Raw genomic sequence first — 27,939 nt, 5'->3', positions numbered from 1 at the left:
CAACACAAACCATTCTATTATTCTATGATTTAACCCACCATTCTGTCACACCTTTCAAGTTTGTCTTAATGTGCAATGGCTTTACCATTGTCCAGTACTAGACACCAGCTCTGAAAAGTTTACTGTATCACAAATGAGGAAGTTTCAGGCATCCTCCAAACTAATTCCATGAAAGCCTTACTTTTTGCTGGAGCAAATCTGGTTCAGGTATCTTAAAATTCTAACTGTGACTGACACATGCCCATGGAGTCTCAGAACTTGATATGGCCTTTCAAAAGTCAGCTCTTCAAGACTTTGTCTTTACTAGTATTCACACTTAAATAAGTAATTAAAAAATCTTAAAAAAGAGTAAACTTTCTGTTTGAAAGACCACTACAGAAACATCCTGAAACAATTAGCTCAGGGAATGGCCACAGGCTGAATATGAATTTGATATTTGCATTTTTAAAAAAGGCTTAAACTAGACATCATTTGCAATTTCTTACACCACTCTGGGACAACTTATTTGTTATGAGTTGCAGCTCTGTTTCTCTCTGTCCATTAGCTATACCTAGAGTAAAGAGAATCCTGCAAGTAGGAATTTTGGAATATCCAAAGAAAAGCTATTAATTAAGTCAGCTATCAACCTAAGCTCCAGGCAGATGTACATATCAGGCAGTTAATCCAACCCCCAAAGCACTCCTAGGGCTATGTCTAAAACCAGAAATTAATTAAGATCACATCTTTTGACTCTAGCTGATTGCTCAAGAGGTTCATAAGCCAAACATTCAAGTGAAGTCAACTTCCCAAGAAACATTCTGAACTCAGAACTCACACAAAATTGTGGTTTAAAAAAGACAATAAATATTTATTACATTGCAGAAGCTTTACACAGGAAAGTTAAAAAATTTAAAATCCACAAATTTTGGATTCATGATTTTGGTTCATGGCAGTTGGTCACTGGGTCCCTGGGACATCTGTAGGCACCCTTAAGAGTTCTTCAACTTCTTCTTGTAAAGCCTCAGCTTTTTCACTCAGCAGCATCTACAGTGGCAAAAACATGCAACCAAAAGTTAGAAAACAAATAATAATCATTAGCTATAATTGTTAGGTTGAAACACTAATGTTTCTTTCCAAAATTGCACTTTTATTTTCCATGTCGGAATTAACATTTTTAAGTTGTGCCTGACAAGTTGCCAATTTCTTGTTTCATACAAAATTTCTTACTACAGCATTTAACACCAGATCTAGAAGACTCTTAATATCAGCAACTGTTTAACCTACTGCCCTGAACTGCTTCTTGCTGGCAGCTGGGGAAGAACAGACCCCCATGCAAGCCCTCTAACTTCCCAGTTAGAGAAACTCTGTAAATTTAATATCTGAACATGAGAATAAGCTAGATTGCTGGATTTGGCACTCATGTAGATGAGGAATTTGCATATATCCCTATCTTTTGGCTCACACAGCAGCAAAATAAAGCAGTAAGAAGCAAACAACACCACTAAACATGACCTTTAAAGTACATAAATCCCAAACTTAGTATGTTTGCTCCATGAGAATATACAAACCAAGACTTTGTTATTGACTGTCTCATTTTTGCATCAACTCCCCACTCATTAATTCTAGACATTCCTTACTTCACCAAAAGCTTGCTCTTTTAGCAGAATCCAACAGGAAGCCAATACCACTGGCTTAATGATAGCAAATGACTAATGGAGATAGAGGAGAGAAAATACTACCACTTGATAAATAAAGTACTTCCTGTATTTTTTGTTTAGACACAACTCAATGTTTGGGACAGATCCCTTCCTTCTGTTTATTTATGTGTGTCAAAGGCACTAAGTGTGTCTTAGGGGCAGATAGTAAAGTGAAGGCCCTTCTCATGATGCATATTCAAAATGGAAAGGAAGGAAAGAATAACAGGGCATGACAAAAGCAACTAAATAGGTGAGTGTAGCAATGCATTCACAATATATGGCATGGAGAATGTCTTGCCAAAAATGGGCTGACAAAGAGAATCAACCAGCCACTGATAATGCTTTATCAACTGATGTTTTTAATGTGGTTTGAATGTACTGAATGTAAAAACTGCAGTGTCACTGTTTCTTCTTCCCAGAATACCCTGCCAGGTCAGGGGACTGGGGAAAGCTTGTGACCTCATGCTCCTTGAAACCCTTTCCCACTGAATGTAAATCCCCTTACTCCTATTGGCCCAAAGTCAGATTCCCCTCTTGTCCCTTATTGGTGAGTTTGAATCCCTCCAAAGTCCATATAAACCTGTACCCCTGATTAAACTTCCTCTTTGTTCTTGTCCTCTCTGGTGGTCTCTACTTGTCCTTCTCTGGGGCTCTCAGGGACCATGTGGGAGGGGAAAAGCAGAGAGCACATTTCTCCTAGTTAATGGACTAACAGCTCCAGGACCAGGAGAATCACCATATCGTTGCAGAAATCATACACAGCACCAACGAAGCATAAAGAAATTAAAAAGGCTCAGGTGAGGTTAACCCCATGCCTTGTTGGTTTACATTTCTACAATCCTGAAAGTCTTGTTCTTTTGTCACAACTACCACTAGAATTTCTGTAAGGTAAGTCCTGAGATATTGGCAGAATCCAGCATTCCACTTACAAAGACTCAGCATGGAGACCAATGTAGTCATTTAATTCCCCCATTTATGAGACAAGCTCAAACATTTTTGCCCTTTGCTTCCCATCTGAAAAGGAGTACAACTTGGCACTATCCTGTATGCAACAGATTGTTCTTACCACAGATCAGTATTTGGTCCAGAAACATCCACTAATTAGTAAACTGAATCCTTCACTTTTAATGTCATTCAAACACCCGCTTTTGACATACTGCAGTTCTGAAGCAGGTTTTTAGAACTTGTTTCTGACTCACCTTTGCAGATGAAACAATTTGTTTGGCTTGACGTCGTGACAAGTGCTCAATCATCTTCACCAGAGTTTCTGGGTTTGCATTAGCCAAGTGTGCTAAAGTTTTGTATCCAGCATTATAAAGCTGTTTTGCTCGTGCCTAAAAGTACAGAATTGTGTTAATTATTAGAGACACAATAAGAATTACTGTTAAGTGCCAATCTCTGCACCAACCACAAATATTTCATTCTGCATGTCAATCTAATTCTCTTTGTTCTTTCTAACATGAGTACTCACTGAGAATCTTCACACAAAAGCACAGCTTTTTACCACTAAGATGTAGCTTCCCCAACAATTTCACCCCCCTCCTAGGAACCCATTTGCCTTTATTTTCTGAGCCCAGATGATACTGACTACCATCTTCTCGTTTGCAGATTTTCTACATTCACTGTCACTGACAAGAACAAGTGCCTCACATTCTTAGTGTGTCTAAAGCGAACAGAGGGCTGATTTTAACAGACATTTTTTCCCAGAATTTTCACAGAACAGAGCTTTCAGAAAATTCCAGAAGAGGCTATACTTGCCTATTTCAAGCTTATAAATAATTTTTCCTTTAGCATCACAGTATCTTTTTTTATTTCTCCAACTTTGTGTGGAGTCATGTCTGTGAACTCACATATACAGGAGAGATAAACATCACAGGAGTAATTCTCTGGAATTTGATTATCACCAGTGTAAGAAAGTGGGCCTTATCTGGTTCTCTTGACTCTGTTTGATCCTGTTGCTATGTAAGGCAGCCAGGCAGTATTTGCTTAACAGAGTGCAAACAGATATCTTTTGCAAAATAAATAATGCTAGAACTTTACAAAGTTTAAATTAAAATGCATTTCTACACTAGTAGTAGAGTAATGTATCATACCCAAGGCTGAGTTATGAAATAAATACTCATTTGATGAACAAACATTTGGTTAATTACCTTTTGGGGTTTTTTCTCCCTTGCCTCTTTTAAGGACAACAAGGAACAGAAAGACATTTATTTGATGGCATGTATGGGGGTTTTTAGCACCCAACAGGTAACAGCTTACAATATATAATCTTGCCCCATGGTAACTGAGGACTGTGCATGTTCATTGATGTGAAATAGGTGTCATTATTTCACCAAAAATAGCCACTAATTGCCAACAAGTACTTTCTGTGCTCTATTTGGCTGTTATATGCACATTATGTCAAATAACACAGAATCTTTCCCCAATAATTACTTAAATCTCATGAAGAAGGTTTAGATTGCTCTTTGAAAACTGCACAAGTAAATGTGCAGAAAATAATTCTCTTTCATTGCAGTACTCTCAAGACTGATATTATAATTTCCTCCACAGAAATGTAAGCAAGTCACATCTGTTCAGGAGGACAGTTTACCTGCTACAATATCAGCTGTTGGTATAGTTTTAACTCCAGGGCAGAGGTATCTTGGTTATAGCAATAATTTTCTTGAAGGGCCACCTTTATCAGAATCATGCTGTCCAGGCAGTTTTTGCCCTTACATAGAAAAACTCTCATATGGAGTGAACCATGAACAAGTTACCTTTTGCATCCAATTAAAAAGAAACCCTAACTTGATTAGATTTTAAGTCTTCATCATGGTTTAGCTTCTCAGAATAAAATCTTACTGCCACTATATTCAGTGGATTTGCTGACAAACACGTTCTACAATAGGCTGAACAGGCAAGTTAAATCATTTTGCAAAATGGACTGAAGACCTCCAAATTTTCCAATAGGAACCTTTGACTCAGAAAATAGTTAAATTTCTTACTTAAAAGTACATGCAAGCACTGTATGTGATTGCAAAAGCTTAAGTTCCCAATAGGACTTCACATATTTCTGTGAGGATCTTCTAACTTAAATATGTAAATTCTTATTCCTCTTCACTCCCATGAACTGAAGAATCCTTACCACAAAGGAAACCTGGATGCTGTTTTCCAGTTGAGTACACAGCACAATTATTGTCCAAATACAGTATTTTCCCTGTTGCTGTGGCAGCAGCCAAAAGAAAAACATTATTGGTTTCAGCTCACATTTCCTCAACAGACCACTTTCCCCCAACCTCCAGACTGTTGTGGAATATCAGCATTTTGCCAAATTCTCAGTAACAAACTAGCCTGGTCTTCCAGATGTACTCGCAAGGCACAGTAACATTTATCATACGAGTTCACATTGAAAAATTTCATCAAGCCAGGTTTACTAACCTCTAGAACCCCTGCTACCTCCATCAGAGGGATGAGTTCTGCCTTAACACAGTATGTCAACTGCTTGGTTAGTTCTGTCAGCAAGGCTTTATAAACCCAGAATTCTTCCAATTCCTGCAGATACAAAGATCACTAAAAATCAGATCTTAAGTTCTGTATTTGGGAGATATGACTGATAAAAGCTCTGTTATGGCAACAAGTGTGTATTTGGCTTTTAGACAGGGGAAGCCTTGATATTTCTAGTTATCCCTTCCACCAGTTGCAGAGTTGTATTCAGCACTCCAGCACAAAGTGCTGTTCTGAAGGACAAGCAATGAATTATTTCAGCACAGGAAAGAAACCCAAGAGAACAAGCCAACTGTTTTCCTGAGATGACATTCCACAACCAGATGTCCTTATTTCCAAGAGAAAGGTAGAACTGCCAATTACTTCACCAACAGCACTGACATTGATTAATGTCCTGTACAGTTTGTGTATTTTCACATTCTCAGTGCAGAAACCTGACTTTTAATATCAGAAATGTCACTGTACAAGGCTGCTTTTCTCAACAGAAAAATTATTTTAACAGGAAAGGAGAAGAAACAGTTTTGCACAGGAAAGGTGAAATACAACACTCGTGTTCAGGTCTAAAGCAAGAGAACAAAACTCCAGCTTTTACAAAACCAATCACAAAGGATTAATTTACATTAATTTAACACACTACCTCACAGAAATGTAGAAGACAGGAGGCAAATGAGGCAGCAGAATTAAGGAGATTTTGCACATATCCTCGGGACATATTAAATTTCTCTGAAACGCTCCATATATTGGTCTCTTTCAGCAGAGTGTAAAGGACAAATGTCAGGTAGAGCCTGTTTACCACAGCACTGTCCACATTCTAGGAATAAAACAAGTTAGAATTCAAATTCTTTTCATCTCTACTGCACAGCTCTAAAACATGTCTATGTTATACCCACCCAAAGACATTAAGCTTTAAAAAACCCAATTAGAATAGTAATAAGGAACACTAGCAGAAAAATAATCTAGAATTTGTAAATAATCAAATGAAATTACTAAACTTATCATCTTAGGTATGAGAAATCTGCAGCCTACCTTTCTGATGGCTTGACCAGAAGCCTTTTTTGTAATAAAGCTTTCAGGCACTCCCACAATATCAGCTACTTTTTGCTCTGCTGCACTTAGCTGGTTGAACTACAATAAGATTTTATAAAGAATGTTCAGATATTCAGTTCTCTTAACACTATAGAAAAAAGAGTATTATTTACCGTGAAACAATGTTTTGCAATATCACTGCAGAATACTTAGTCACTAGACGAGTACTATAGTAACTATATGCTGTCAGACTTGCAGCCTCTTTGCCTACTTCTTTGAAATATCTGTAACTGTCTATCTCTGAATGTCACATTTTAACAAAATTAAATAGGTTTTAGTGCTCCCTCATTACACAGCACTTTACATAAAGTGCAATAGGCGAAGTATGGGTGAGTCTTAGGAAGGATGCAAGACTAGGATGAGGGCAGTGCTGCCAAGGCTGACACAAGCATGGTCAGTAGGAAGGTATTGGCCACAGTGTAATAGTTACAATCATGGCTAGAGTTCAGCATAGTTACAATCATGGCTAGAGTTCAGCATCAGACTCAGATTATCAAACAGTGATTAATCTCTAGTGAATTTTGCTCCCTGGACTACAGATGAATGAGCATCAGAAGGTAAATATGGCTCTTGATTAAGTTAATAGTGGTTTTTTTGCAGGACTACAATGATGTAACTACATATAACTAGTTTATAGCAAAGCCTTGTTTCCTTGTTTAAGATAAACCAGACTTTGGTGATAGCAAGACAAGCACTAAGGTTAGAGGCAAGATTTGGAATACTGGCAGCTCAAGACATGTTTCATGCCACTGTTTCCTCCAAACAGGGTCAAATATTGTAAATGCAAAAGAGAACTTAAGATTTTTATGCACCACAGGAAAGCAGTTCTGCCCTGCCACTGAAAATAAAATAGCAATCTTTTCATTACATTGTTACCCTACTATCTGCATTTCCTATGCATATAAACCCACTGCAAATTTATGTTCCAATTATGCTCCAATGCATGTTTGCTAGCAAATTCTCACCTGTCTCAAGTATATCATCCAATCTGGGCTACAGCTAGAAGTCATATCATAGGGAGTTGCCAGATACAGAAGATGAAGATTGCTCTCAAGAATCAGCCCCTCCAAACCTTTCTTCAATTCCTTGTACAGAAGATTGCAGTATGCCAAGTCTATAGAGCCTAGAATAAGCACAGAGCGTGTTAAAATTAAATACAGGCACACAGTTAAGCACAATAGGTTTTAACATAGATCAATTTAACATGGAGTCAATATTATCTTCCACAAAAGCTTGTTATGCCATCTGAACTGAAGAGAAATAATTGTAATTGAATAAGTGTTCTAACTCAATATGAGCAGTGAAACAAAACTGAGAAAAGGCAGTCACCTATTTCCATGCATGTCTGTTCTGTGTGGTTTTTGGAGTGTTTGTGAAATGCCTTGGCTTTAATGAAATCCTGCAATAATGTGGTAGAGACTGTAGGAATCTTTCACATGCCTCCTATTCCAGTTGTGTTCCATACCCCAAAATCTTTATGCTATGCCAGGAAAACAGAATGTCCTGATATATTCTTTTAATTATTACAACTGGTTTATATGCCTCATGCTCCCTTTCCCTCTTAAGCTTCCCTCTAGTCAAGAAATCCCTCTATTGACAATACCTGTTCATAACAATGAATTATAAAACAAGGTCCTGAGCACCTTTATTACAACCAATAAATCAAATCTTAAAGTAATTTTTAGGGGTACAGTTCTGGTTTTGGTCCCACTGGGATAATACTATTGCATTTCGTTCCCATCACACTCAGTCAGGTGCTACTTGTTCATTCCAATTTTCAGTCCAGCACATCATTTAGTAAAACTGTTTCTCTACAACTTATTTTCATTGCAGTTTCAGACTGAAGATGAAAAAAGGATTGAACTGAGGTAAGGCTGAAATGAAGGGTTTGTGGATCACAGGCAGTAAGAATAAAAAAAAAGCCTTACCTTTATATGTAGCTTTTCCCAATGGTGTGATTGTTAGTGTACATTCAAAACTGTGGTCCTTCTCAGATATTCTTCCTTTTAGGAGTCCTTTTTCTATTAGATTTTCTAGACCATCTTTAATTATCTCTGAGAGGCTCTTCTCTTTAGACAGCAGCTGCTGCTGAACACCCAGCAATGTACCACACATAAAATTGTTGACTTCCTCATAGGTAACTGCTATCTGCATCAGTTTTGGGAAGTGATCAGCACATTTAAAGTTATAATTTCACACATTTCATAAGATATAGAAAAAAATTTACTGAATAGAGAAGTTTGATACCCTGTTGACGTGTTTCTACAGAAATACATGACAACAAATAGAATGACAGGCAGTCTGTGGTGGATCTGATGGGGCTGGTCTCCATCTGTTCTATTATTCTAGCTACTGCATCATGTTGTTTCCACTGTTTCTATTTGAATCAAGTATCAGAAATAGAAATATTAATACTGTATTGTATTATAATAAGGCAGATACAATTTCTACTTTTCCATGAGGTAATCATTATGTTATGTGGTTTTATTTAACTCAGTTATTAAGCAAAGACTAACCAAATCTTTGTCCTTATCTGATTAAAAGCTGTTCTGAAGTTTCAAGCCCACGTGTCTAGAAAGTCTGCTTTTTTTCTTTACAGAATCAACAGGTAACATTTTCTTTGCATTTCCAAGCACTTAAGTTACTCACAGAGAAGAGTTAATTGATACCTTCAGTCCAACTAAAGACAACAACAGGCTCTGCATTCCCTTGGTCACCTCCAGCAGAAGATTGCTGTAACAATTCTCCAAAGGACTGTTCACTAAATCATGAACCTAAAAAGGGCAAGAAATGTATTCGTATTGTAGAAATATTTATGCATTAATTTTACACTTTAAAAACCCACTGATATGCATGATTCAGCTTATAAAGAAAATAAGTGTAAACATCTAAACTTTAGTTCACCTCTGAAAACAAACCACATAAAAATAGTTCAAAGGTTATTATGTAAGTCAAACACTCGCAGCATTAAGAAGTGAACAAAAATTAAGCTAGACAGTTCAGCTCCTCCTGGTTATTCCACTAACTTAACAATTAAAATTACCAACAGCTTTGTAAAAATTACCAAGTGTTTGTCTTTTTCTTGCACTATAAGAATACTTTCTCCAGCACTGTCAATACCAGCTCGACCAGCTCTGCCAATCATTTGTTTATACTGATTCTTCTTCAGGAAGTCATTAGCAACATAAGGAGCTCTAAGAATAACCCTGTAAAGAAACCTTTGGTAAGTTACACATTACATACAAATTACAAAACAGCAATTAAGTGTTACAAATTCTTTCTTAATATCTGCCCCTTTAGGTAGTAACTAATGAAAATCAAATGCACCTCTTTGAACAGATGGGTAAATCAGATACAAGGCAATTAACAACTTAAGGTTTGTTAAATGGTGAGCAATGTTTATTATGTTTTGCAGAACCTTTCAAGCTAGTTTTTACATGTACTCTTAGACCTGAGTTTAAGATGAAAAATCACTGAAATATAAAATAAACCCTACAGGAAAACACAAGCAACACTGACCATATATCAGATATGCTAAAAAGACAACACTTGAACATAAAAATTTTGTTTCCCCCCTCAGAATTCCAACACACATGTGCATGGAAGTGGATTCTTAGGAAATAGTCTTTGGTCCTACAGAGTACAGCAGCAATATCATCAGGACTTGTGTATGAAAAGATATTTTTGTGTTAAAACATATTCAAACTAACTCCTTAGAAAAGAATTATTTTAAAATGTAAATACTGTTCTTAGGTCAAAATCTAAAGAAACCACTATACCCCTGAATAACACTACTAAAATATTGAAATATTTCTTCAATTTATTAAAATGTCTTTAATCCATTTAGGTAAGTGCTCTTCAGCTATGCATTCTGAGAGACTTGCTACTGATTCACATTTTCTACATAAAAACTTCGCAGTTTTCTGTCCCAAGTTGAGCACAAAATCCCTTATACTTTCAATTTGCTCCTGAAAGCAGAAATACACTTTAAATAGCACTGATATTTACAACTTACTAAAGCAATTATTTTATAAAGCAAAAATTAATTAAAAAATGGAATATGTTTGGGTTATTAACCTTCTAGCTGGCAAGTTGACTCCAGCAGCCAGAGTAGCTGTGCAAGTAAGTAGACAGAGGACACCTGAAGAATATGCTTCCTCTATGCTTTTTCTTTCATCATTTGTAAGGCCACTATGGTGATAGGCAATACCAAAAGGGATTGTTTGCTTCAGAACAGGACAGACATGTCCATTTCCAATATTCTTTAGGTCCTTGATGAGGTCTTGTTTCTCTTTCACCCTATGAGCTCTAAATTCTCTAGGAGAAAGAAAAGCATTTCTTTAGACTTTGACCAATCATTACCTAAAAAGAATAATTTCAAAAGACATGCTTTTACTGTCATCTAGGTTGGAGACATAGTTATTTCCAGGAACTTTAAAACAGCAATTCATAGAACTGATTTATTTACAATTAGAACTCTCTTCTTGTTTATAAACACAGGCAGGAAGGGATCAAGTATGGATTAGGTGTGGGTGTTGAGTGCACCAAAGAAAGGAAACAGGGTCAGTAGTGAAGACTGTAGGTACACCTAAAAATGGTTTCAATTTTGATAGCAAGGCAGGGGGTTGTTTATTTTAATATAAGTTCTTTCTACATAAAATTTAACTTTGCTAGAACATTGTGAGTTGATCAAATCCCATTTAAATGAAACTAAACTTAAGCCTTCCTTTCTTTTCTTTACTAATGAAGACTAGTTTAGGCTTTATAACTTAGATTCACGAAGTGAGTATGGAACAGAGATACTCAATTGACCACTAAAATACATGAGCAAATAAAAGAAAATAGAGAAAAATGTTTCGTTTTTTAAGCTTGCAGAAACCAGCGCCAAAGTGACACAAAATTAAATTAATTTAGCATGCTTTTCCATTTTTACTTTGATATTTGTCCTCTGACAACATGTTTTTCAACTGTTTTGGCTTAAAACTAAGAATTTTTAAAAGCTTTTGTTGAATAAGCCTCACACAGTTTTCTATCACTTATGCAGTTAACAATTTTATACAATTCCACATTCAAATATTTACTTCTAATCACCAGGGAAAGTCACTTGCAAACCAGTGATGATAAATCCTAGGTTGTAAGCAATTATTCCATATATAATATAAAAAAAGCATGACAAGCTTACTTCTTAAGGTACTTGCACACCATCAAAGCCACATTTTCACAGTTCTTTTTAGTGGGGCAAAAGACTAGGCAGGAATAATTAGGAATAACTTCAGTAACCAGTGCAATGATGTGGTCAGGATCTGCTTTCTCCAGATAACTAGAATACTATAATAAACACAGATTGACAAATATTTAAACTCAGAAATTTAGTCATAACCTAAGTATGTAATACAAAGTAATACTTGTTCTCAACCTTTGCTAGAATACAACCATTTAATTTAATGTGACATAATTTCAAGAAGTTGAAGGATCAGCTTTTCTCCCAATCCTCACTTGAAAGCGTTTATTAACAGATCTAGCCTGAGCTGAGGAATACATGGATGGACAAATAAAATTCTTTGCTTTTCCCTTTATTACTTCCTTTGCTTTAGCAACACCATAGTCATGTTACTTGTCATACTGGCAGTCTACCATAAGACACATTTTAGTTTGCAAAGGTTGAAATGAATCCCTACAAGACAGTAATAACCTGGCAAAACCCCAAAACGGTTTCTTCTTCCAGTACTGTCTAAGAGCAATCAACCGCAGAGAAAATCTACCCAAAAACATAAAGCATTTGGTGTCTGGAATGCTCAAACCCATTACTCTTCACATGTCAAAATACTGAAGAAACCTCTGTCTTGAAGAGTAAAAAAGAAGTGAAAACCAAGTTAAGTGCTCAGTATTTTAGGGCCTTTTTTCTCCCCAAAACCCACAATTTTCTTTCTCAAAGGTACTACAAATGAGCACTCACATTTAAGTAATTGATAAAAAGTCTGGGAAATAAAAACAGTGTATAGTAATACATTTCATAAAAGCAGCTCAAAGGAACTATAAGCACTTTGTTTTTACCTTGAAATTAAGGAGCCGTGAAAAAGTAAAGCCATTTTCTGTTTTGCTGTCAACTGCATAAATGGTGTCTCGTATCTTCACATATTCCTTTAATTCCACCTAGCAAGGCAGAAGCCAGGAACAGAAACTTTAATTAAATTACTAAGTTTTCTCTAAAGCTATTGCTGATGTGCAGCCAAAGCTTTTCTCTAAGAATTGCGGTACAAACACACACTTATACACAAGCAGACACTTCATCAGGAATTTCTTTAATAAGTTAATTATTTTAAATTATCTGTCTAGATAAGGCATCAAATCATAACGAACAATGACAAATATAGTGCCCCATGAACTATTAATAAACCATGGTTCTGATAGCATAAAGCACCAGTAGTACAGATTTTAGTTACATCAAATGAACTGCAACAATTTATCACAGCAGGTGTAATTTAGGAATTGGTTTAGTTACAATGACACAAATGGCTTAACATGACAATATAAAAGTTCTTGCATTTGTGCATTTAGAAATGCATAGTGCTATTTCTTGTATTGGTAACAACTGCAAGCAATAGGAGGCATTATATTACATTATACTGTGAAATTAAGCACAAAAACTGTGATACTATCCTAAACAGATTTATTGTATTTTTAAAGCCAAATATCTTTACTAGTTCATGGTATCTTGTCTACAGACCGGTCTAAAATTGTTGGTGTAGTACTCTGCTTGTAGGAACTTCTGCAGGTCTCCAACATTATTTAACGTTGCACTCATTCCAATGATTTGTGTGTTTTCTGTAAAACACAAGTTGAGATGAATTTATTTGTCACATTACCAATTTTTAACACTTTTGCTCACTATTTAATTAATAAGCCTGCTTCTTCATTGTTAATCTTTTTAAATGTCAAAGTAGCAGGACTGAAGGGGGATCTAAGTTAAAAAATGCAACCTGAGATGTAAACATGAAAAAAAGAGCATTTAATTGGAATGGCTAAGGGGCTCCTACAAAAAAATGAAAGACAATTGACAATACTCAGGATTTTGCACAGAAGTATCAAAAAAGCTTCAAAAACCTCCATCCCATCATTAGGGGCTCAACTAACACTTAAATGAGTAAACACTGTTACTGCATGGAGTCATGCCATGTTTTCCAAAAGCAGCCAAACACCACAAATCCAGAAAGCAAAAGCCTGATGTCTCTCTAGAGATGCCATCAGTACAACACGTTAGTAACATTAACTGCAGCCATGACTTACTGCTGGTGTAAAGAATTTTCGAAAGAGTAATTTCCAATATTGCTCCACGACTTCCCTCACCAAGCATATGCAGCTGTGCACAGGGAAAAAGAAAGCACAAGAATGTTACTGAGTAAAGAGTATTTCTAAACCAACAAAAACAAATTACGTAGAGCTAAACAAATACTACAGGATTCTTTGTTGGATTTCATTGTGATATCCCTCTTTTAAATTTTGACTGCTAAGCCCCTTCTGAAGTATAACCTCACGGAAACAACATTTAAGAGACTGCATAACATCAAGACCAAATGTGGACAATGAGATCTACCCTTCATTTAACTAGACCACAACTGATGCAAACAGTTATTAACTCCTGACAGTAAACAATCAATGTGCAGATCTTTGTAGTCACTAATCTAAGGCAATTTTCAGCAAAACGTGTTTGAATCAACATTTAAAAATTTCTAGCAACCAGCTTCCAGAAAGAGTAGAATTTAATCCTTAAACTGCCTTCTATTTAGATGTTACTGTGCTAAAGTAAGGTCAGTCATCCTGAGCCATTCCATGAATTAAACATCCCTGTTAGATGATATTTAACCCCATAATCAACCCTTAGTAGCACAACTCAGCCACACCACTAAAAGCAGAATAAGGGAGCAATTCTTAAAGCCAAACATTACTTGATATTTTTCTTTTTTTTTAACATTTCTTTGAGTCATTATTAATACCAAACACAAAGTCTTATGGTTTCACATTGAGGAGTTAAATCCTGAAATTCATAAAATACATTCCATATAATTAAAATTATTAATGCTTTTTTGTAATCCATCAGAGATGTCTAATTGACAAGTAGTTATTAAGGAATTCACCAACCACTAACACAGTAGAAGTCTCAATATAGAATCATCCTGATACAGGGGCAAGTGCTTCAGTTAAAGAAAAGTAACTTTCAGCATTACAGAATTTTGTACCAATGCAGAAAAAACTTTTTTAAGGAGCAGTGATTTCATGGTGAACACTCAAAGCAAAACCAAGCAAAAAACCACTTTGCTAATTATTGCATGTAGAAATATACAAAAATTGCATATGACAATTGAGTAAATCTTGTGGCATACCTCATCTACTACAACCAGACCAAGGTCATTGATTCTTTCTGTTTCAATTAAGGAATTCACTAGAGCATGTCCTTTTTCTATAGTAGCAATATAAAGGGATTTTTTAATTCTCCTTTTGATTGGTGGAAATCTTCCTTTACTTCCTGCATATTCCTCAACCAGGAAACCCAGTTCTATCCCAAAACTCGATAAACCTCTAATCTGTAAAGAAAAAGCAATTAGTGAACAAACTCATGCTCCTTTTGGATTTCAGAGCTGCCTCAAGAACTCAATATAAACATTACCAACCCATACCACAATCAGCTGCTGGAATTAGTGAAAACAAATTAGCCATGACTACCTATTCCAGTGGCAAAATTGAAGTGTCTACACATATTATCAAGTTGAGTTTCATCTGTTTTCTAAAACCAGCTTAGCCTTTATAGCAAAAAATGATAATTTTTATTTCAAGACTATTTCTTTAGCAAGTTGGACAGCTCAGCTCTTAGATTGCAGAACTATACAAAACATGCAAAAAAGGCCATTATTTTAAAATTCACTTTATATGAAATTTACTTCATAACTCAGCATCCTCACCTCATGATTTATGTCTCTTCCATTACAAAATTACTGACCCTCCGAGCAGCATCTAAAAGTCACTGACTTCCCACCATATGTTCACAAAAATCATGGAGCTTGCTGAAAACCAGCCAAGTAACAAAGCATATCAGAAAAGACATGTATCAAACAAATCAGTATCAGAAACACAGTATCCAGACCTTTTCTTGGACAATGGCAACATATGGCAGGATCATAAGAACATCCTTCTGCCTGCAGAGTAATTCTTGGAGAATTATTATTTCAGCTACAAGTGTTTTTCCACCACTGGTTGGCAATGAGTATATTAAGTTCTTTCTTTGCTGCAGAGATTCTAACATTAAGCAATCATGCTGCCACTCTGAAAGATGAAAAAGGAACTATTAGCAATCCAAGGGGCTTGCTGGCTGATAGCAAAATGCTTGTGTTTCACATGGAATACTTTAAGCTCAATGTTTGAGGATTTTTCCTCAATAAACCACTAAAAGTTTTCACTGATGGAGCCTTCCAAAGTATTGTATAAGTATATAAACTCTTTTTACCCATCCAAAACACCAAACTAGTAACTTAATAAAACAAAATAATGGCTTTCCACCATGGTTTACATTAAACATTATCTTGAACACTTTTACAGGGCAACAGGTGAAACAGACAACACTCCACTAGCAATTTTTTTCCAACAAATCATTAGTTACACTACCATAAAGTGTTTCAATCCCTCGAAGTTGTCTGAATAAATCTTTAACTTTGCTAGGTAATCCATAAAAAGGGCCTATATCAACAGAAGAAGATTCAATAGCTTTCCTAGCAACAAAAATCTCTTCAGATAAAACAGCTTCTTTAAGCTGCTTGGTCTTAGAGACCTGCAGAGTCTGGACTTTGGCATTTCCAGTCATAGCACTTTTCAGGTGATCTTTAAGACTCGCAGTTTTCAATAAAACACACTTGGGGTTCAAGGGAAAGTCTGTAGGTCTGTTCCTCTGTTCAGCATCAGCACTAAAAGACGATCGGCTCCTGATTTTGTCTAAAGAAGAATTCACACATTCATTTCTCCTTTCTGAGTCTGGAGATGTTCTAAAAGCAGAAGGAATTTCATTCATTTTCTGAAAATACAAAAGTTGTGATGATGGCAAGTCGTCTAAAATAGATTCAGCTGGTTCTGGATTGCCATCCACTGGGTCTCTGTCATGCACTTGGCAAGCAGCCTCTCTGTCAGCTTTAAGGACAGCCACGTTTTCTGAAGCAGAAAAGTTATCTTGGTTTTTCTGGTGAATTCCTGACTGAAGATTCTCAAGTGTTACTTCCCCAGCTGCTTTCGTATCCATGTTTATATCCTGCAGGTATTTGTGTTCGATGTCATCCACTTGAGCTAGCAGAGAATCGTTTCCACAGAAACTGTCATAGTCACCAAACATATCTTCTTCACTGTCGTTACAGCACTGTAAAACCAAAGCAGTTCAGTATTAGTATTCTGAAGGCAGAAGGCAGAATAACTTGTGCAACGCACACATCAGATGACAAGTCATCAAAGTCTTCCACATCTTAAAAGAAAAGTGCCTTTTCTGATGTTTGTGGTCTGTGAGGGAAACCCAGCTCAAATTCTAAAGGAACGCATACTTTGGCTCAGTGGAAACAAACCCACGAGTACACAGGACGCCTGCACAGTTGACAGAGATGAGCATTTTTAAAGGTAAAGTCAAACGGCATCATCCGCCCTCGTACCAAGCACAGCCCATCCCGACACTGGCCACGCCACCCTTCCAGACGGAGCTCCCCCGCCCCGGCACCAGCGCTAGAACCACACCATCCCCTACCGGCGGCTCTGCTGGGGGTGGTTCCCCGCCACCAGAGCTCGTTCTCTTGGGAGTCACCGGCGAGCTGGCGGCACGGGGCTGCACCGGGGCGCGACTCCGCTTGCGCTCGGACCCGGGGCGGCTCTTCCGCCGCACCGCGAGGCCGGGCTCGGCCATGGCCGGGGCTCAGCCCCTGCCCTGCGGCCGGTAGGTGCGGGGCCGTCACGGCGGCAAAGGGACAGCAGGACAGGCCGAGAGGGCGCCGAGGCCGCCCCAGGGAGGCGCCGCCGCCTCGAGCGGCGAGCGGGCACTTCCGGCAACAACCCGCCACGACGAGCACGTGATCGCGCGACAGCCAATCGCCTGCCTGGACTAGGGACAGCTGCGTCGCCATTGGCCAACGGGCGGCGCGCCGCGGGCGGCAGTGACGCGCGGGCGGAAGCGGCAGTGCCGGCAGGGCGCGATGGCGGCGCGGTCCGTGCTGGCGCGGAGCTCTTGGCCATGCCCTTGGCAGCGGCTGCTTCCCGGTACGTCCCGCTCGCTCTGCCCGCTCCCCCCGGCCCGAGCATGTCCGCTCTGTGCCGCCCTAACCCTGTCGCTCTCTCCTTTGCAGCGGCGCCGTGGGCGCGGCCGCGCCGCCTGCAGCACGAGGGGCAGCCCGAGGCGCAGCCCGAGCGCTCTGACCAGGTGAGGCTCCCCCGGACCCGAACCCCCGTCCCGCTGCCCGCCCTCCGCTGGAGGGGATCCGGCCGCGCAGTAGCCGTGGCTGAAAGCGCTTGGCTCTGGTCGCTGTGAATCCATTGTGTTACAGAGCAGGAGGTCACCGGGCGCGGGAAGTTAAGGCAACATGGATCTGTATCCAATATCTTACCTACAGTCCCCTTAAACCTGCTGCCTCAGTAACTCGGTCGTGGAGCAAAAACTCTGGCAGCACGAGCTGGTTTCCTGTATGAAGCTGAGAAAAAAGACTTAAGAGAGTGCAGTAGGTTTGTTTTTTAATAATAAAAATGTGTTGATTTGCACTAGCAAAATCTTCTAAAGATACTCCTCTGCCCAAATTCTACCTGTCTGCAAAATGCATATAAACATTCCAAAGGCAGGTGCCAAGAGGATGGTGCCAGACCCTTTTCAGTGGTGCCCAGCGACAGGACGAGGAGCAATAGCCATAAACTGAAACACAAGGATTTTCACCTCAACATGAGGAGGAACTTCTTTACACTCATGTTGGCAGAGCCCTGGAACAGGCTGCCCAGGGAGGTCATGGAGTCTTCCTCCACCTCTGGAGACTTTCCAGGCCCACCCAAATGGCATTCCTGTGTCATAGGATGACCCTGCCTTGGCAGGAATGTCGGACTGGATCATCTCTAAACATTTCTTCCAGCTCTAACAATTCTTTCTCTCATATCTTGCAAGGATTTGGTACTGGGTGTATTTGGAAATTCGAGGAGACTTTCAGTCTTTTGGAGATATTTGGGGATTTCTCTTCAAAATGAGCAGACAGGAGCTCCCTCAGGCCACTTTTTGAAATTATTTTTTAAAAAAGACTCTTAGGACTTATCAGAGAGAACTACCTTACTACCAGCAGATAAGACTTCCAAGTAAGAGGTGTAAGCACTGTCTTACTTGAATGCCTTAATAGACTTGTTACAGTGTCATTATTACTAAAATATGAAAGGCTCTTTACCTGTGAGAAGTCTTTTAGATTGCTCTTTACCAATCATGTGTTAGAGAAATGGTTAGGAAAGTTATTTAAAAACTTCACTGGTGCCCTAAGTCTCTCTTTTGGTTTCAAGGCATATCTTGCCTGAAGGATTAAAAGTAACAAATGTTCTTTATTTTGTTGTGAAGTTTAAAGATGTTAATAATGCTCTAATTTCAGCCTATACAAATGGAGAACCCCTATAAAGAGCCTCCAAAAAGATGTATCTTATGTAAAATAGATGTGGACTATAAGAATGTGCAGGTGAGTTTGAGAACTCCTGTCCCTGGATGAAGGTAACTGGTTTAATATTTTTAAATGTGTGTAGGAAGTCCACAAGGATTTAAAAAAAGGAAAATCTATTCACATGTGGAGGAGTTTAAATCTTGAACATGTGTGCAGATAAAGGTCAAATAATGTAGTTATAAGCTGCTCAAGGTACTAGTTCTGTGTGTTTGTGTGACAACTTTGTCATTTACCAAATGGAGTCCTTGGTTACAATCCAGGTGTCATACAGCTTAAATGTTATGCCATAGAAAATACTGCCTAGCTCCAAGCTATACTTTTTCTTCAGGTAGAACTGCTTTGTAAAAACAGATAAAAAAAATAGAATGCAAGTAGCAAAATAAAGTAAAGCTCTAAAAATGTCTTTAAACTGACTCTGATTTTTCTTAATTTTAAATAGCTTCTTTCCCAGTTTGTTTCTCCGTATACTGGCTGCATTTATGGCAGACATATAACAGGTATGTGAAGTGTTACATTAAATAATTTACTGGTTCATATTAATGTTTTTGTGAGTCAGAGTAACTGTGCATCAGCCATCTTACCAAAAGATGCTACCACCTCTATTTCTTTTGTAATAGTATTCCTCTGATGCCTGCATCAAGGAATGAAAATACCCCTTAATTATATGCATTTTATATTTAACAGTAAAAGCACAGGTGCATTTTTCTAGGAAGACTTAGACAAAGCTAGGAGGAATTGTGAGTAACATCCTTTTCACCCGTTACACTAATGGCTTCCTTAATGTTGAAAATAATTCATCTCTTTAGGCTTGTGCAACAGGAAGCAGAAGGAAGTTACAAAAGCCATTAAAAGAGCTCAAGTACTTGGTAAGTATGATTATGCTTCTGAGTTTTCTAAGTCAAGCCTACTTTTCTATTAAGAATACCTCCATCTTATCTTTTTACAGGATTTATGCCAGTTGTGCTTAAGACCCCACAATTTCTCACAGACCCCAACATATGTAATATCAAGTATCCAGAATAATATACTGTAAAGAAACAAACAATAAAACTGTTTCATGTTCATACACTTGTTTACTGGAAATGTGGTTTTCTAGCATAATGTGTGATTGACTGAGAGGTGGATATCAGTTGGGTTTTATTAATTTTTTTATGAAGTCTCTAAAATTCATTGTCTGAAGAAAGTGTGAAATATTACAGCCATAAGAGAAACTGGCAGCTCTGTGGACCCCTTTCTGCTCTCACAGGTCTTGCTGAAGTTTAGGTGGCTGGTTTTTATCCTTGCTGGATTGTAAGATTGGGGAAATAAACAGGTACTGGTTTGCTAAGGATAAATCAAAGTATTTAAATTGTGGCAGTTAAAGTAGACAGCTAATTCTGTTAGGTTATCTGTATTCATTTGATGCTCCCTGCATCAGCTTCTGCTGAGGAAAGGGTGGTAAGAAAGCTTCTTCAACAGCAGCTTGAAATTGAATTACTTCAAGGCAGTATGTGATGTGCTTATCTGACTGGTAGCATCCTGCTAACACAGTCTTTAAACCCTGAGAGATGATACAGGTGGAACTCTGGAAGGGAAAATGAGGTAATGTCATTTGGACTTGTCTTTATGCTGAACAGGATTCATGCACTGGAAAAAAAAAACACAAACCCTGTATGTTTTTCAAAAATGCACTGTGTTATATAAATCCCTGCAGTGCTATAAATTGATACATCACTTGAATACACTGGCAGTAGCTTTTGGTCTGAAGTCATCTGAGAAATGATCAACAGATCAGAAAGTAGGAGAGTGTGCGTATTCATTTGTGTCTGTGTTATTTTCAAACACATCCTCATCTGTTTCAGTGCTACTCAGTGTAAGCTTCCTTTCCTGGTCACTGTCCTCTGGGTCTGCAAGTGACTCCTGGTGAAGCTGCAGTGACCTGGATTTCTTGAATGACTTTGATACTGTTGTGGTCCCTCTGAGTTTACGCTTGGTTTGATGTCTTGTTTCAGCTTCAGCAAAGTCTCTTTCCTCTACCATGAGAGTCAGTTTGTCCATGACGTTGATATTATGGTTAATGTTACAGCAGTTCTTGGATATCTGTTGGCCTTTGAAGGAAACAATACATGTCTGAAGTCCAGAATTGGGGAAAAATGTTTGCAGTGCCTGACAAAGGAGAACATTCTCCTTTGGCTCTCCTGGGTAGTTCCTGTCTTCTCCTGGGGGGGGGGAAAAAAAAAGGTGAGTTGCAGAACCTGTTGCACACTCCTGCCACTACTGTTTTGGCTGTCTCAGCTTCAGAGGTGTTTTCTGCTTCTGCCAGTTCAACCAACTTTGGAAGTCTAAGACTGGCATTACATTTGGTTAACTTACCTGAACAACTTTGTTGCTTTTTCCTTTTTATTTCTTCTTTTAATTGGCTCACCTCTGCTAAGAGTTTCTCTACAGATCGTTCACTGACTTCTACTGTAAAGCATATTTTCTGCAAGGAAAAGGGCATTTGATCAGACTAACAGTATTCACAGAAGCTGACTTTAATCTTATTGCAAAATCATTAAAGCTACTCATGGTTAAGTTGGATACAAAAGTAGTCAAAAGCTTAAGTAATGAGCTTGAGGTGGATTTTATTGATAACTTAAACCTTGTGTTGAATGAGGTGTAGGATGTTTTATTTGCTCCCATCTCAGCAAGGGGAGATCTAACAAACTTCAGATAACAGATACAGATAATAATCCTCTTGAGAGAATTTACAGTGGACATGAAGGTCTATCAGTGTACTTTTATCAAGTGGGAGCATAAATCTTCAACTTCGAGAACACAGTGTGCAGCTACTGACAGTAAATGGAACTCCCCAATCTTTCAGGATGCCCTTCCAAGACACGGGTTTGTTTCTCATGTAGTGCAAGATGTTGTACCCTCTGCTTGACTTGGTTTTGTAGTACTGTTGAAGGTGAGGCAGGTATGCCTGGCTTACCTTCAGCTCCTCCTGCAAGGTGCCATACATCTCATTTATCTTATGAACCTCTTGCAAGGATCCATCTTCGTGAAAGAATTCTGACCTGTGGACCAAGAATATAACTGTATAATTGCAAGTTAGTTACCCCAGTGCTTACTTAGTGGGAGCTTTAAAGAATAAAGAAGCATTTTGAGTTTCAATAGTAGGTGCTTACATTGAGACAGACAGCTGCTCTCCTGGCAGAGTATAGGACTGAACTAATTTCCAAGTATGTTGGAACAGTAAATAATTGCAGATAAGAGGACAAAAAGTGAGCAGGATAAAGCCTGCAGCATTTGCAAAAGCACATAAATGCTTTTATAGAAAACTAAGTATAGTTATGTTAATGGAGAGCTACAGCTATCAGTAAATCTGGCATATACTGTACCGGTGTTGTCTTACTGCTCTCACAAAACCAGAAGATACGCAGGAACCAGATACTGTCCTGTAGCTTTGCTGTTCTGCCATACCCAGGTTGGTAACCACCAAAGGGACTTTCTGGAAAAGACTTAAAAAACATGATGTATTAAGCATCCCAGATGGGGGTTTACAGTATAGTTAGTCCTTGCTAAATGTATTACCTCCCACATAGATGAGGCTAAACTCCAGGAGCAACCAGACACTGAGCAATGCCTGTATTTGTTCGCCCATTTCTGAGTACAATACACAGTTAATGCAATTCTTGCTTGTTAAGCCTAGCTGGTGGTCAGCAGGTCTTTGAAGATACAGTTACCACCACTTTAAATATTTTACTGATATGTTAAGATAAACACCATGTATGGTTGAAGTCCCATACAGAAAACCAACTTGATCAAGAACATATGTACATTTATGTGCATAAATATGCTGACAATGTCTGCCAGGTGATGCTGGCAAAAGGGACATTCCAGGATAGAGTTCCAGAGTAAGCTTTGAACTAGTAGGTTCGAGCAATATAAGGAGTGATCTTAAGTTTCAGTGGTAAAATAAACAGTGTTAATTCAGCTGCAACAAAGTTAAAACTGTTTCAAGTTATAGCACATGCACTAGAAAGCAAACCAATTACCCTTCCTGTGGCCGATGTAAGGCATGTTCCAGTCTGTAAGTAGAACAGCTTTCTGTCATCACGCTAGAGGTCAATAGAAGGAATACAAGACCCTGATTTGATAGGTGTGACTGCAAGTTCTTATGGAGAAGTCTTTCCCGGAATGTCATGGTCTGGTCTGTGTTGCGTCTGAATTTGTACCATCCTATTACGTTCTGCAGGCAGAAGAAAATTCATGATTGCTGTTGAATTGTGCTGTCCTTGCGTGTCCCACTGCAGCAAGGTTGGTTCAGTACAAAGTCCTGATTGGCATTATTTGGTGATATGTACCCATTCAAGCAGTTAGTTACACTGAAACCCTTAAAACCCTTAAAACCCTTAAAACATCTAAGCATAATTCCAGTATGGCAACTTCTTTCCTTCTAAACCATGTGCTGAACTAGCCTGTTTCTGAGCTTGTGCTGAAGCTGAAACTCTGCAAACTTTGTTCTGCTGTTTTGTGGTTTGTTTCTTTTCAGCTTCTGCCTTCCCCTTGTGAAACTTTATTCTGTAGAGAAGATGACATTTTTTGATCAAGTGGTGCCTAACCATTTGAGTGAGCTGACCTCAACCGATACTAAGCTAGAAATTGGTAGAATTCCTTTGGGATATTTGAAGTGTTCACTTGAGAAATGAATAAGAAAAAATCAAGTTGTGACATTTATGCAGACAATCCCTAGTCAAAGATAACTTAAACTTTTTTTTTAAGGGGAAAAGATGCTGCTGCCTTGAGCGGCAGTGTAAGGAACTAGAGAATAGTTTTAAAATGAGAAGAGAAAAAAGCTTGATGCAAGAGGTATCCAAAACACCCTCTAAAATTTGAGTGAGCTCCTCAGTATGGTTTAGATTTTAAAATAAAATACCTTCTTACAGCCTGATAGTATTTTCTTCAGGGCAAGTTCATTCAGTTCTCCTGCAGAATTATAAAAGCTAGAAGAAAATTAGGACAATTAGAGGGAAAAAATGCTACTGTAGAAATAACTATTGCTTGGCATTCTGGCAATCATTGCACTTCCAGGCCTTTTGTTCTCCCCACCACTATTAACAATATAGTGCCACAGCTTCTCTGCTGGGACAGAGCAGATGATTTCATGACTCCGACAGTTCTGTAGGTGATCTTGTACAACCCAGATGCTGTTCTGGCATCAGTGCTGCTGGGATACAAGTTAGGAGTAGCACCTGTGTTCTCTCAACTACAAAACAGTAAAATGCCTTCAATTTCATATAAAATTTTTTTCTAATAACAGCCGCGTTTATAAATTTTTAAAAAGGTTTGAGAAGGAAACTCTAATAGTCCCCTTACAGGGGTGTAAACCTGCACAGCTGTGTTCCCATCTATGATGGAACTCTGAATACTAGTCTTTGAAACTACTCCTGCCATGGGGCTAAGGAGTGTTTCTTTTATTGACCCACTTAGAAGTCTATGGCTGATGTTACCTTTTTATTTGTTTTTAAAAATTTTATTATTATTTTTGAGGGTTAGGGGTGAGAATGTATGGTTTTAGTAAAGCAATGCTTTTTTTCAGTATGTTGACATTATTCTGTAGTTTATGGTATCATAGCTCACCAGAAGGTGCAGTATGCTATAGACAAACACCAAAAAAAGACATAAAAAACAAAATAGAAATAACATAAGGCATTTTGCATCTGTTATTCCAAGAGGTTGATCTGGCTACTATAGTTATATTCTGTGATTTTCTCAAGCAATGTAATACAAGTTTAACTCTTTAAGAGTTCAAGTTGGGATTAATTTTAACTTCTTTGTATCTATTTATTTAAGTTTCTCACCTGAACAGCTGGTAGCATGGAATATGCTTCTGTATATCTGGAAAGAGAAAGCAATATTATTCTGGGTTCATCACTTCACAGTGTATATTCTTCTGTGTGCTCTGATCAGTATAAAACTCGTAGACCAAGGGCCAAGAAATACATATAATTTCTTCAAATGCATTAACATCTAATTATATAAGATGAAGAAGGGAAGTATTTTAAAAATATATTCTAATCACTATGTTCAAATGTAAAGGGAACTACTTCTATAAACTATTTTTTGTATATTTTGCTATTTTGTCAAATGAAGAATCAAGTGGTCATTTTTTTTTCTCTCCCTTCTATCGAAGTAACATGTAATATGAAAGATTTCGCTTGAGTTATTCTGCAGCAAGTCAGAGATGCCATTAGTAAGATGACACTGAAGCACAGAAACCCACAGGGTAGATAAATGGAAGGCTGACAACCATAAAAAAATGCCAGGTGATTTAATGGCATTCTAAATCCTTTTCTTTAGCTGAATTCTCCACTATTTTAATTTTCACAAGTTAACTGGAAAAAAACCTCCAAACTTTGAAGCAACTAAGTTTGCCTGTGAGAATATGATGACACAACTCTGAATAGCTTGATCAGTGCCACTGCAAACAATTCCCCACGGTTTTGGTTCAGCAGTTCGACTCCATGAAGGAAAGTGTTACACCTTAATTCTGTTCTAGAGTAAAACTAGAAAACAGGTTGTAATTTCTCCCTACCATATTTTCAGGAAGACTGAAGAAGACACATGCTGTATTACCTTGTTCTCTTTCCTTTTGTATAACTGCATTTTAAAGGAGTGGTGTTAACTCTGTGTGTGCATGTATAGGTATGTAAGGGCTACTATAAAATGCACATCCACTTCAATCCCATTAGACTATAAAGAAAAATATATCTGGCATCTGCTTAATGAAATTAGTAAATAGTTTGTAGTCTTCACATACAGTATATTATAAGCTCCAAATGAGGAAAAAGATGCTAATACATTACAGGTCACATCACTGAAACAGACCAAGTGTTTTTTCGGCAACTGTAGCCCAGGAGAGATTGTGATGTGGCCAAAACAAAGGAGGAGTCTGACCCCTAAATTGCCTTTTAATGTGACAAGATATTTGGCAAAGAGCAGCTATTCAAGGAATGAAGAAGTAGTACTTATATTAGATTACTGTATTTTCTGCAGTAAAATTCTAATTTATTTAGTAATTAAAATGTTAGAAAATAACCCTTCCATGTTTTCTACATCAACATGGACTCTTGGATCTCTCAGCTTGGACATTGCTGTTAAGTTTTTGACTGTCCCCCCTCAAAACTAAAGCATTCATGCATTGCCTGAAACCAAGCAGGGTATTAAATATATGGACAGACTAACCAATTGTATAAACAACTTCAACATCATCCATTTGTGAGTCAGTAATGCTGTTCTTGGCTTCACCTTTCACATCTCCAAGGAGAAAACCTTCCTTTAGTGGGGAAGAAGAAAAAAATGTTCACATTAACAGCAGCATTGAACAGACACTCCTGCTTTACTTGGTGGTGGTAAGGCCTCACCTCCACCATTGTGTGCAGTTTTGGGTGCCACAATATAAGAAAAATATAAAACTACTGGAGATAGTCCAAAGAAGGACCAGGAAGGTGTTGAAAGGTCTGAAGGGGAAGCCATATGAGGAGCAGCCAAGGTCACTGGGTCTGTTCAGCCTGGAGGAGACTGATGGGAGACCTCAGTACAGTTACAGTTTCCTCGTGAAGGGAAGTGCAGGGGCAGGCACTGATCTCTTCTCTGGGGTGAGCAGTGACAGGACTGGAAACAGCATGAGGCTGAGTTGGTTTAAGTTGGCTCTCAGAAACAGTTTCTTCACCCAGAGCGTGGCTGGACACTGGAACAGCTTCCCAGGGCAGTGGTGACAGCATCAAACCTGCCAGAGTTCAAGGAGCCTTTGGACAAAGCTCTCAGGCACGTGGTCTGACTCCTGGGGATGGTCCTGTGCAGGGTCAGGAGTTGGGACTCGATGATCCTTGTGGGTCCCTTCCACCTCAGGATATCCCAAGAGGATTATCCCTCTTAAGTACAAATGTTCCTCCAGCGGCGCTCACTCCGCGGCCCGGCCCGGCCGGCCTGACCAGCCCCTGGCCCGCCCCGGGGCGGACACGGCGCTGCCGCCGCCGCCGCCACCCCCCGGTGTGACCAGACCCCCCGCGTTCCGCTGCTCGCACACAAAGCGGTCCCGGGCGCCGCAGAGCCGGAGCCCCGCAGGGGGAGGCCCGGGGAGGCCCCAGCTCCCTCCGCCTCCTCCCCTCCCTCCGCCTCGCCGGCCCCCCCGCCGCACCCACCGTGTCCGAGTCGGTGCTGAGGTGCTGGAAGGCGAGCGCGCCGAAGACGAAGCCCGAGAGCAGGGCCGACGTGCTCTCGCCCTCCATGCCCGGCAATGGCGGGCCGGGCCGGGCCGCGGGAGCCCCCAGCGGGCGGCGGGGGCAGCGCCGGGACCGGCGGGCACAGCCCCGGCCCAGCCCGGCCCCGCGGGGAGGGCTCCCCATCGCGGAGAAAAGGAAAAGTTTCCTAACAAAGGGTGTTCTGTGGTACTCGGTCTTTTTTGTGCTTTCAAACCTCATCGACAAGAAAGGAGATTTAATCGGTGAAAAGAGATCACAGAATCAATGAGGTTGGAAAAGGCCTCTGCGATAGTCGAGTCCAAACTAAGACTGAACTCCATCGTGTCAACCAGACCATGGCACTGAGAGCCACGTTCAGTCTTTCCTAAAAACCTCCAGGGTCGGTGACTCCACCAGCTCCCTGGGCAGCCCATTCCATGCCTGATCATCCTTTCTGTGAAGAAATATTTCCTAATGTTCAACCTGTATCTCCACTGGCACTGCTTAAGACTGTAAGATAGCAGCTAACAAGCAGCTCTGAGTGATGTCCATGTGTTAGAAAGACCAATTTCTTGTTGGTAGAATTGCCTTGTTAAGGTTTAAGGCTGGACATGCTCCCATGATCTCACTCCAGGAGGGGGTTTGCAAAGCTTGGGAAGAAGGATGTGATAGTGGACACGAAGAATGCAGAATTTATGGGCCACAAGGACATTTGGAAAAACTCCCAAGATAAGGATGAAACTAATGAAGACAACTCAGCAACTGTGCTGAATCACCTCTGACTGGTAAAAG

The 27,939-nt window shown here is 39.2% G+C and overlaps 3 protein-coding genes across 4 annotated transcripts; 1 reads left to right on the top strand and 2 right to left on the bottom strand.

Annotated features, from left to right (window-relative positions):
• Positions 1 to 820: 820 nt before the first annotated feature.
• On the bottom strand, positions 821 to 17,317 carry HELQ (helicase, POLQ like). Of its 2 annotated transcripts, XM_071555661.1 has the most exons (18): positions 17,017 to 17,317; positions 15,903 to 16,641; positions 15,385 to 15,563; positions 14,627 to 14,827; positions 13,533 to 13,605; positions 12,973 to 13,070; positions 12,300 to 12,398; positions 11,428 to 11,573; positions 10,323 to 10,562; positions 9,310 to 9,451; positions 8,915 to 9,019; positions 8,174 to 8,393; positions 7,211 to 7,368; positions 6,186 to 6,284; positions 5,797 to 5,970; positions 5,094 to 5,207; positions 2,876 to 3,010; positions 821 to 1,023 (listed from the first exon to the last, which is right to left on the bottom strand). In XM_071555661.1, exons 1-18 carry the CDS (start codon positions 17,170 to 17,172, stop codon positions 937 to 939), a joined length of 3,165 nt encoding a protein of 1,054 aa, XP_071411762.1. In that variant the 5' UTR covers positions 17,173 to 17,317; the 3' UTR covers positions 821 to 936. The 2 variants fall into 2 exon arrangements, with proteins under 2 accessions (XP_071411762.1, XP_071411763.1); XM_071555662.1 differs by lacking the exons at positions 15,385 to 15,563; positions 17,017 to 17,317 and having other exon boundaries at positions 15,903 to 16,060.
• Positions 17,318 to 17,411: 94 nt separating this feature from the next.
• MRPS18C (mitochondrial ribosomal protein S18C) lies at positions 17,412 to 20,004 on the top strand. Its single transcript, XM_071555664.1, has 6 exons — positions 17,412 to 17,522; positions 17,609 to 17,682; positions 18,875 to 18,958; positions 19,380 to 19,437; positions 19,747 to 19,806; positions 19,887 to 20,004. The coding sequence occupies exons 1-6, from the start codon at positions 17,459 to 17,461 to the stop codon at positions 19,961 to 19,963; spliced, it is 417 nt and encodes a 138-aa protein (XP_071411765.1). The 5' UTR covers positions 17,412 to 17,458; the 3' UTR covers positions 19,964 to 20,004.
• A 589-nt stretch (positions 20,005 to 20,593) lies between these two features.
• On the bottom strand, positions 20,594 to 27,226 carry ABRAXAS1 (abraxas 1, BRCA1 A complex subunit). Its single transcript, XM_071555663.1, has 9 exons — positions 27,109 to 27,226; positions 26,150 to 26,240; positions 24,766 to 24,802; positions 23,841 to 23,907; positions 22,960 to 23,153; positions 22,303 to 22,422; positions 21,894 to 21,978; positions 21,293 to 21,401; positions 20,594 to 21,138 (listed from the first exon to the last, which is right to left on the bottom strand). Exons 1-9 carry the CDS (start codon positions 27,193 to 27,195, stop codon positions 20,711 to 20,713), a joined length of 1,218 nt encoding a protein of 405 aa, XP_071411764.1. The 5' UTR covers positions 27,196 to 27,226; the 3' UTR covers positions 20,594 to 20,710.
• Positions 27,227 to 27,939: the final 713 nt, after the last annotated feature.

Source organism: Pithys albifrons, chromosome 5 (assembly GCF_047495875.1).
Source record: "Pithys albifrons albifrons isolate INPA30051 chromosome 5, PitAlb_v1, whole genome shotgun sequence".
Taxonomy (NCBI): domain Eukaryota; kingdom Metazoa; phylum Chordata; class Aves; order Passeriformes; family Thamnophilidae; genus Pithys; species Pithys albifrons.
The sequence above is the reverse complement of the archived record's forward strand: the minus strand, read 5'-3'. Positions and strand labels throughout refer to the sequence as shown.

Coding starts and splice junctions, on each gene's coding strand:
- HELQ (XM_071555661.1), bottom strand. CDS start 17,172: ATGGCCGAGCCCGGCCTCGCGGTGCGGCGGAAGAGCCGCCCCGGGTCC. Junction 14,828..15,384: donor TTGCCATTGTCCAAGAAAAG/GTCTGGATACTG, acceptor TTTTCTTTACAG/ATTAGAGGTTTATCGAGTTT. Junction 12,399..12,972: donor ACACCAACAATTTTAGACCG/GTCTGTAGACAA, acceptor CTGCCTTGCTAG/GTGGAATTAAAGGAATATGT.
- MRPS18C (XM_071555664.1), top strand. CDS start 17,459: ATGGCGGCGCGGTCCGTGCTGGCGCGGAGCTCTTGGCCATGCCCTTGG. Junction 17,683..18,874: donor AGCCCGAGCGCTCTGACCAG/GTGAGGCTCCCC, acceptor CTCTAATTTCAG/CCTATACAAATGGAGAACCC. Junction 18,959..19,379: donor TGGACTATAAGAATGTGCAG/GTGAGTTTGAGA, acceptor AATTTTAAATAG/CTTCTTTCCCAGTTTGTTTC.
- ABRAXAS1 (XM_071555663.1), bottom strand. CDS start 27,195: ATGGAGGGCGAGAGCACGTCGGCCCTGCTCTCGGGCTTCGTCTTCGGC. Junction 22,423..22,959: donor TTACATCGGCCACAGGAAGG/GTAATTGGTTTG, acceptor ATGTTTTTTAAG/TCTTTTCCAGAAAGTCCCTT. Junction 21,402..21,893: donor CCTTGCAGGAGGAGCTGAAG/GTAAGCCAGGCA, acceptor TTTTCCTTGCAG/AAAATATGCTTTACAGTAGA.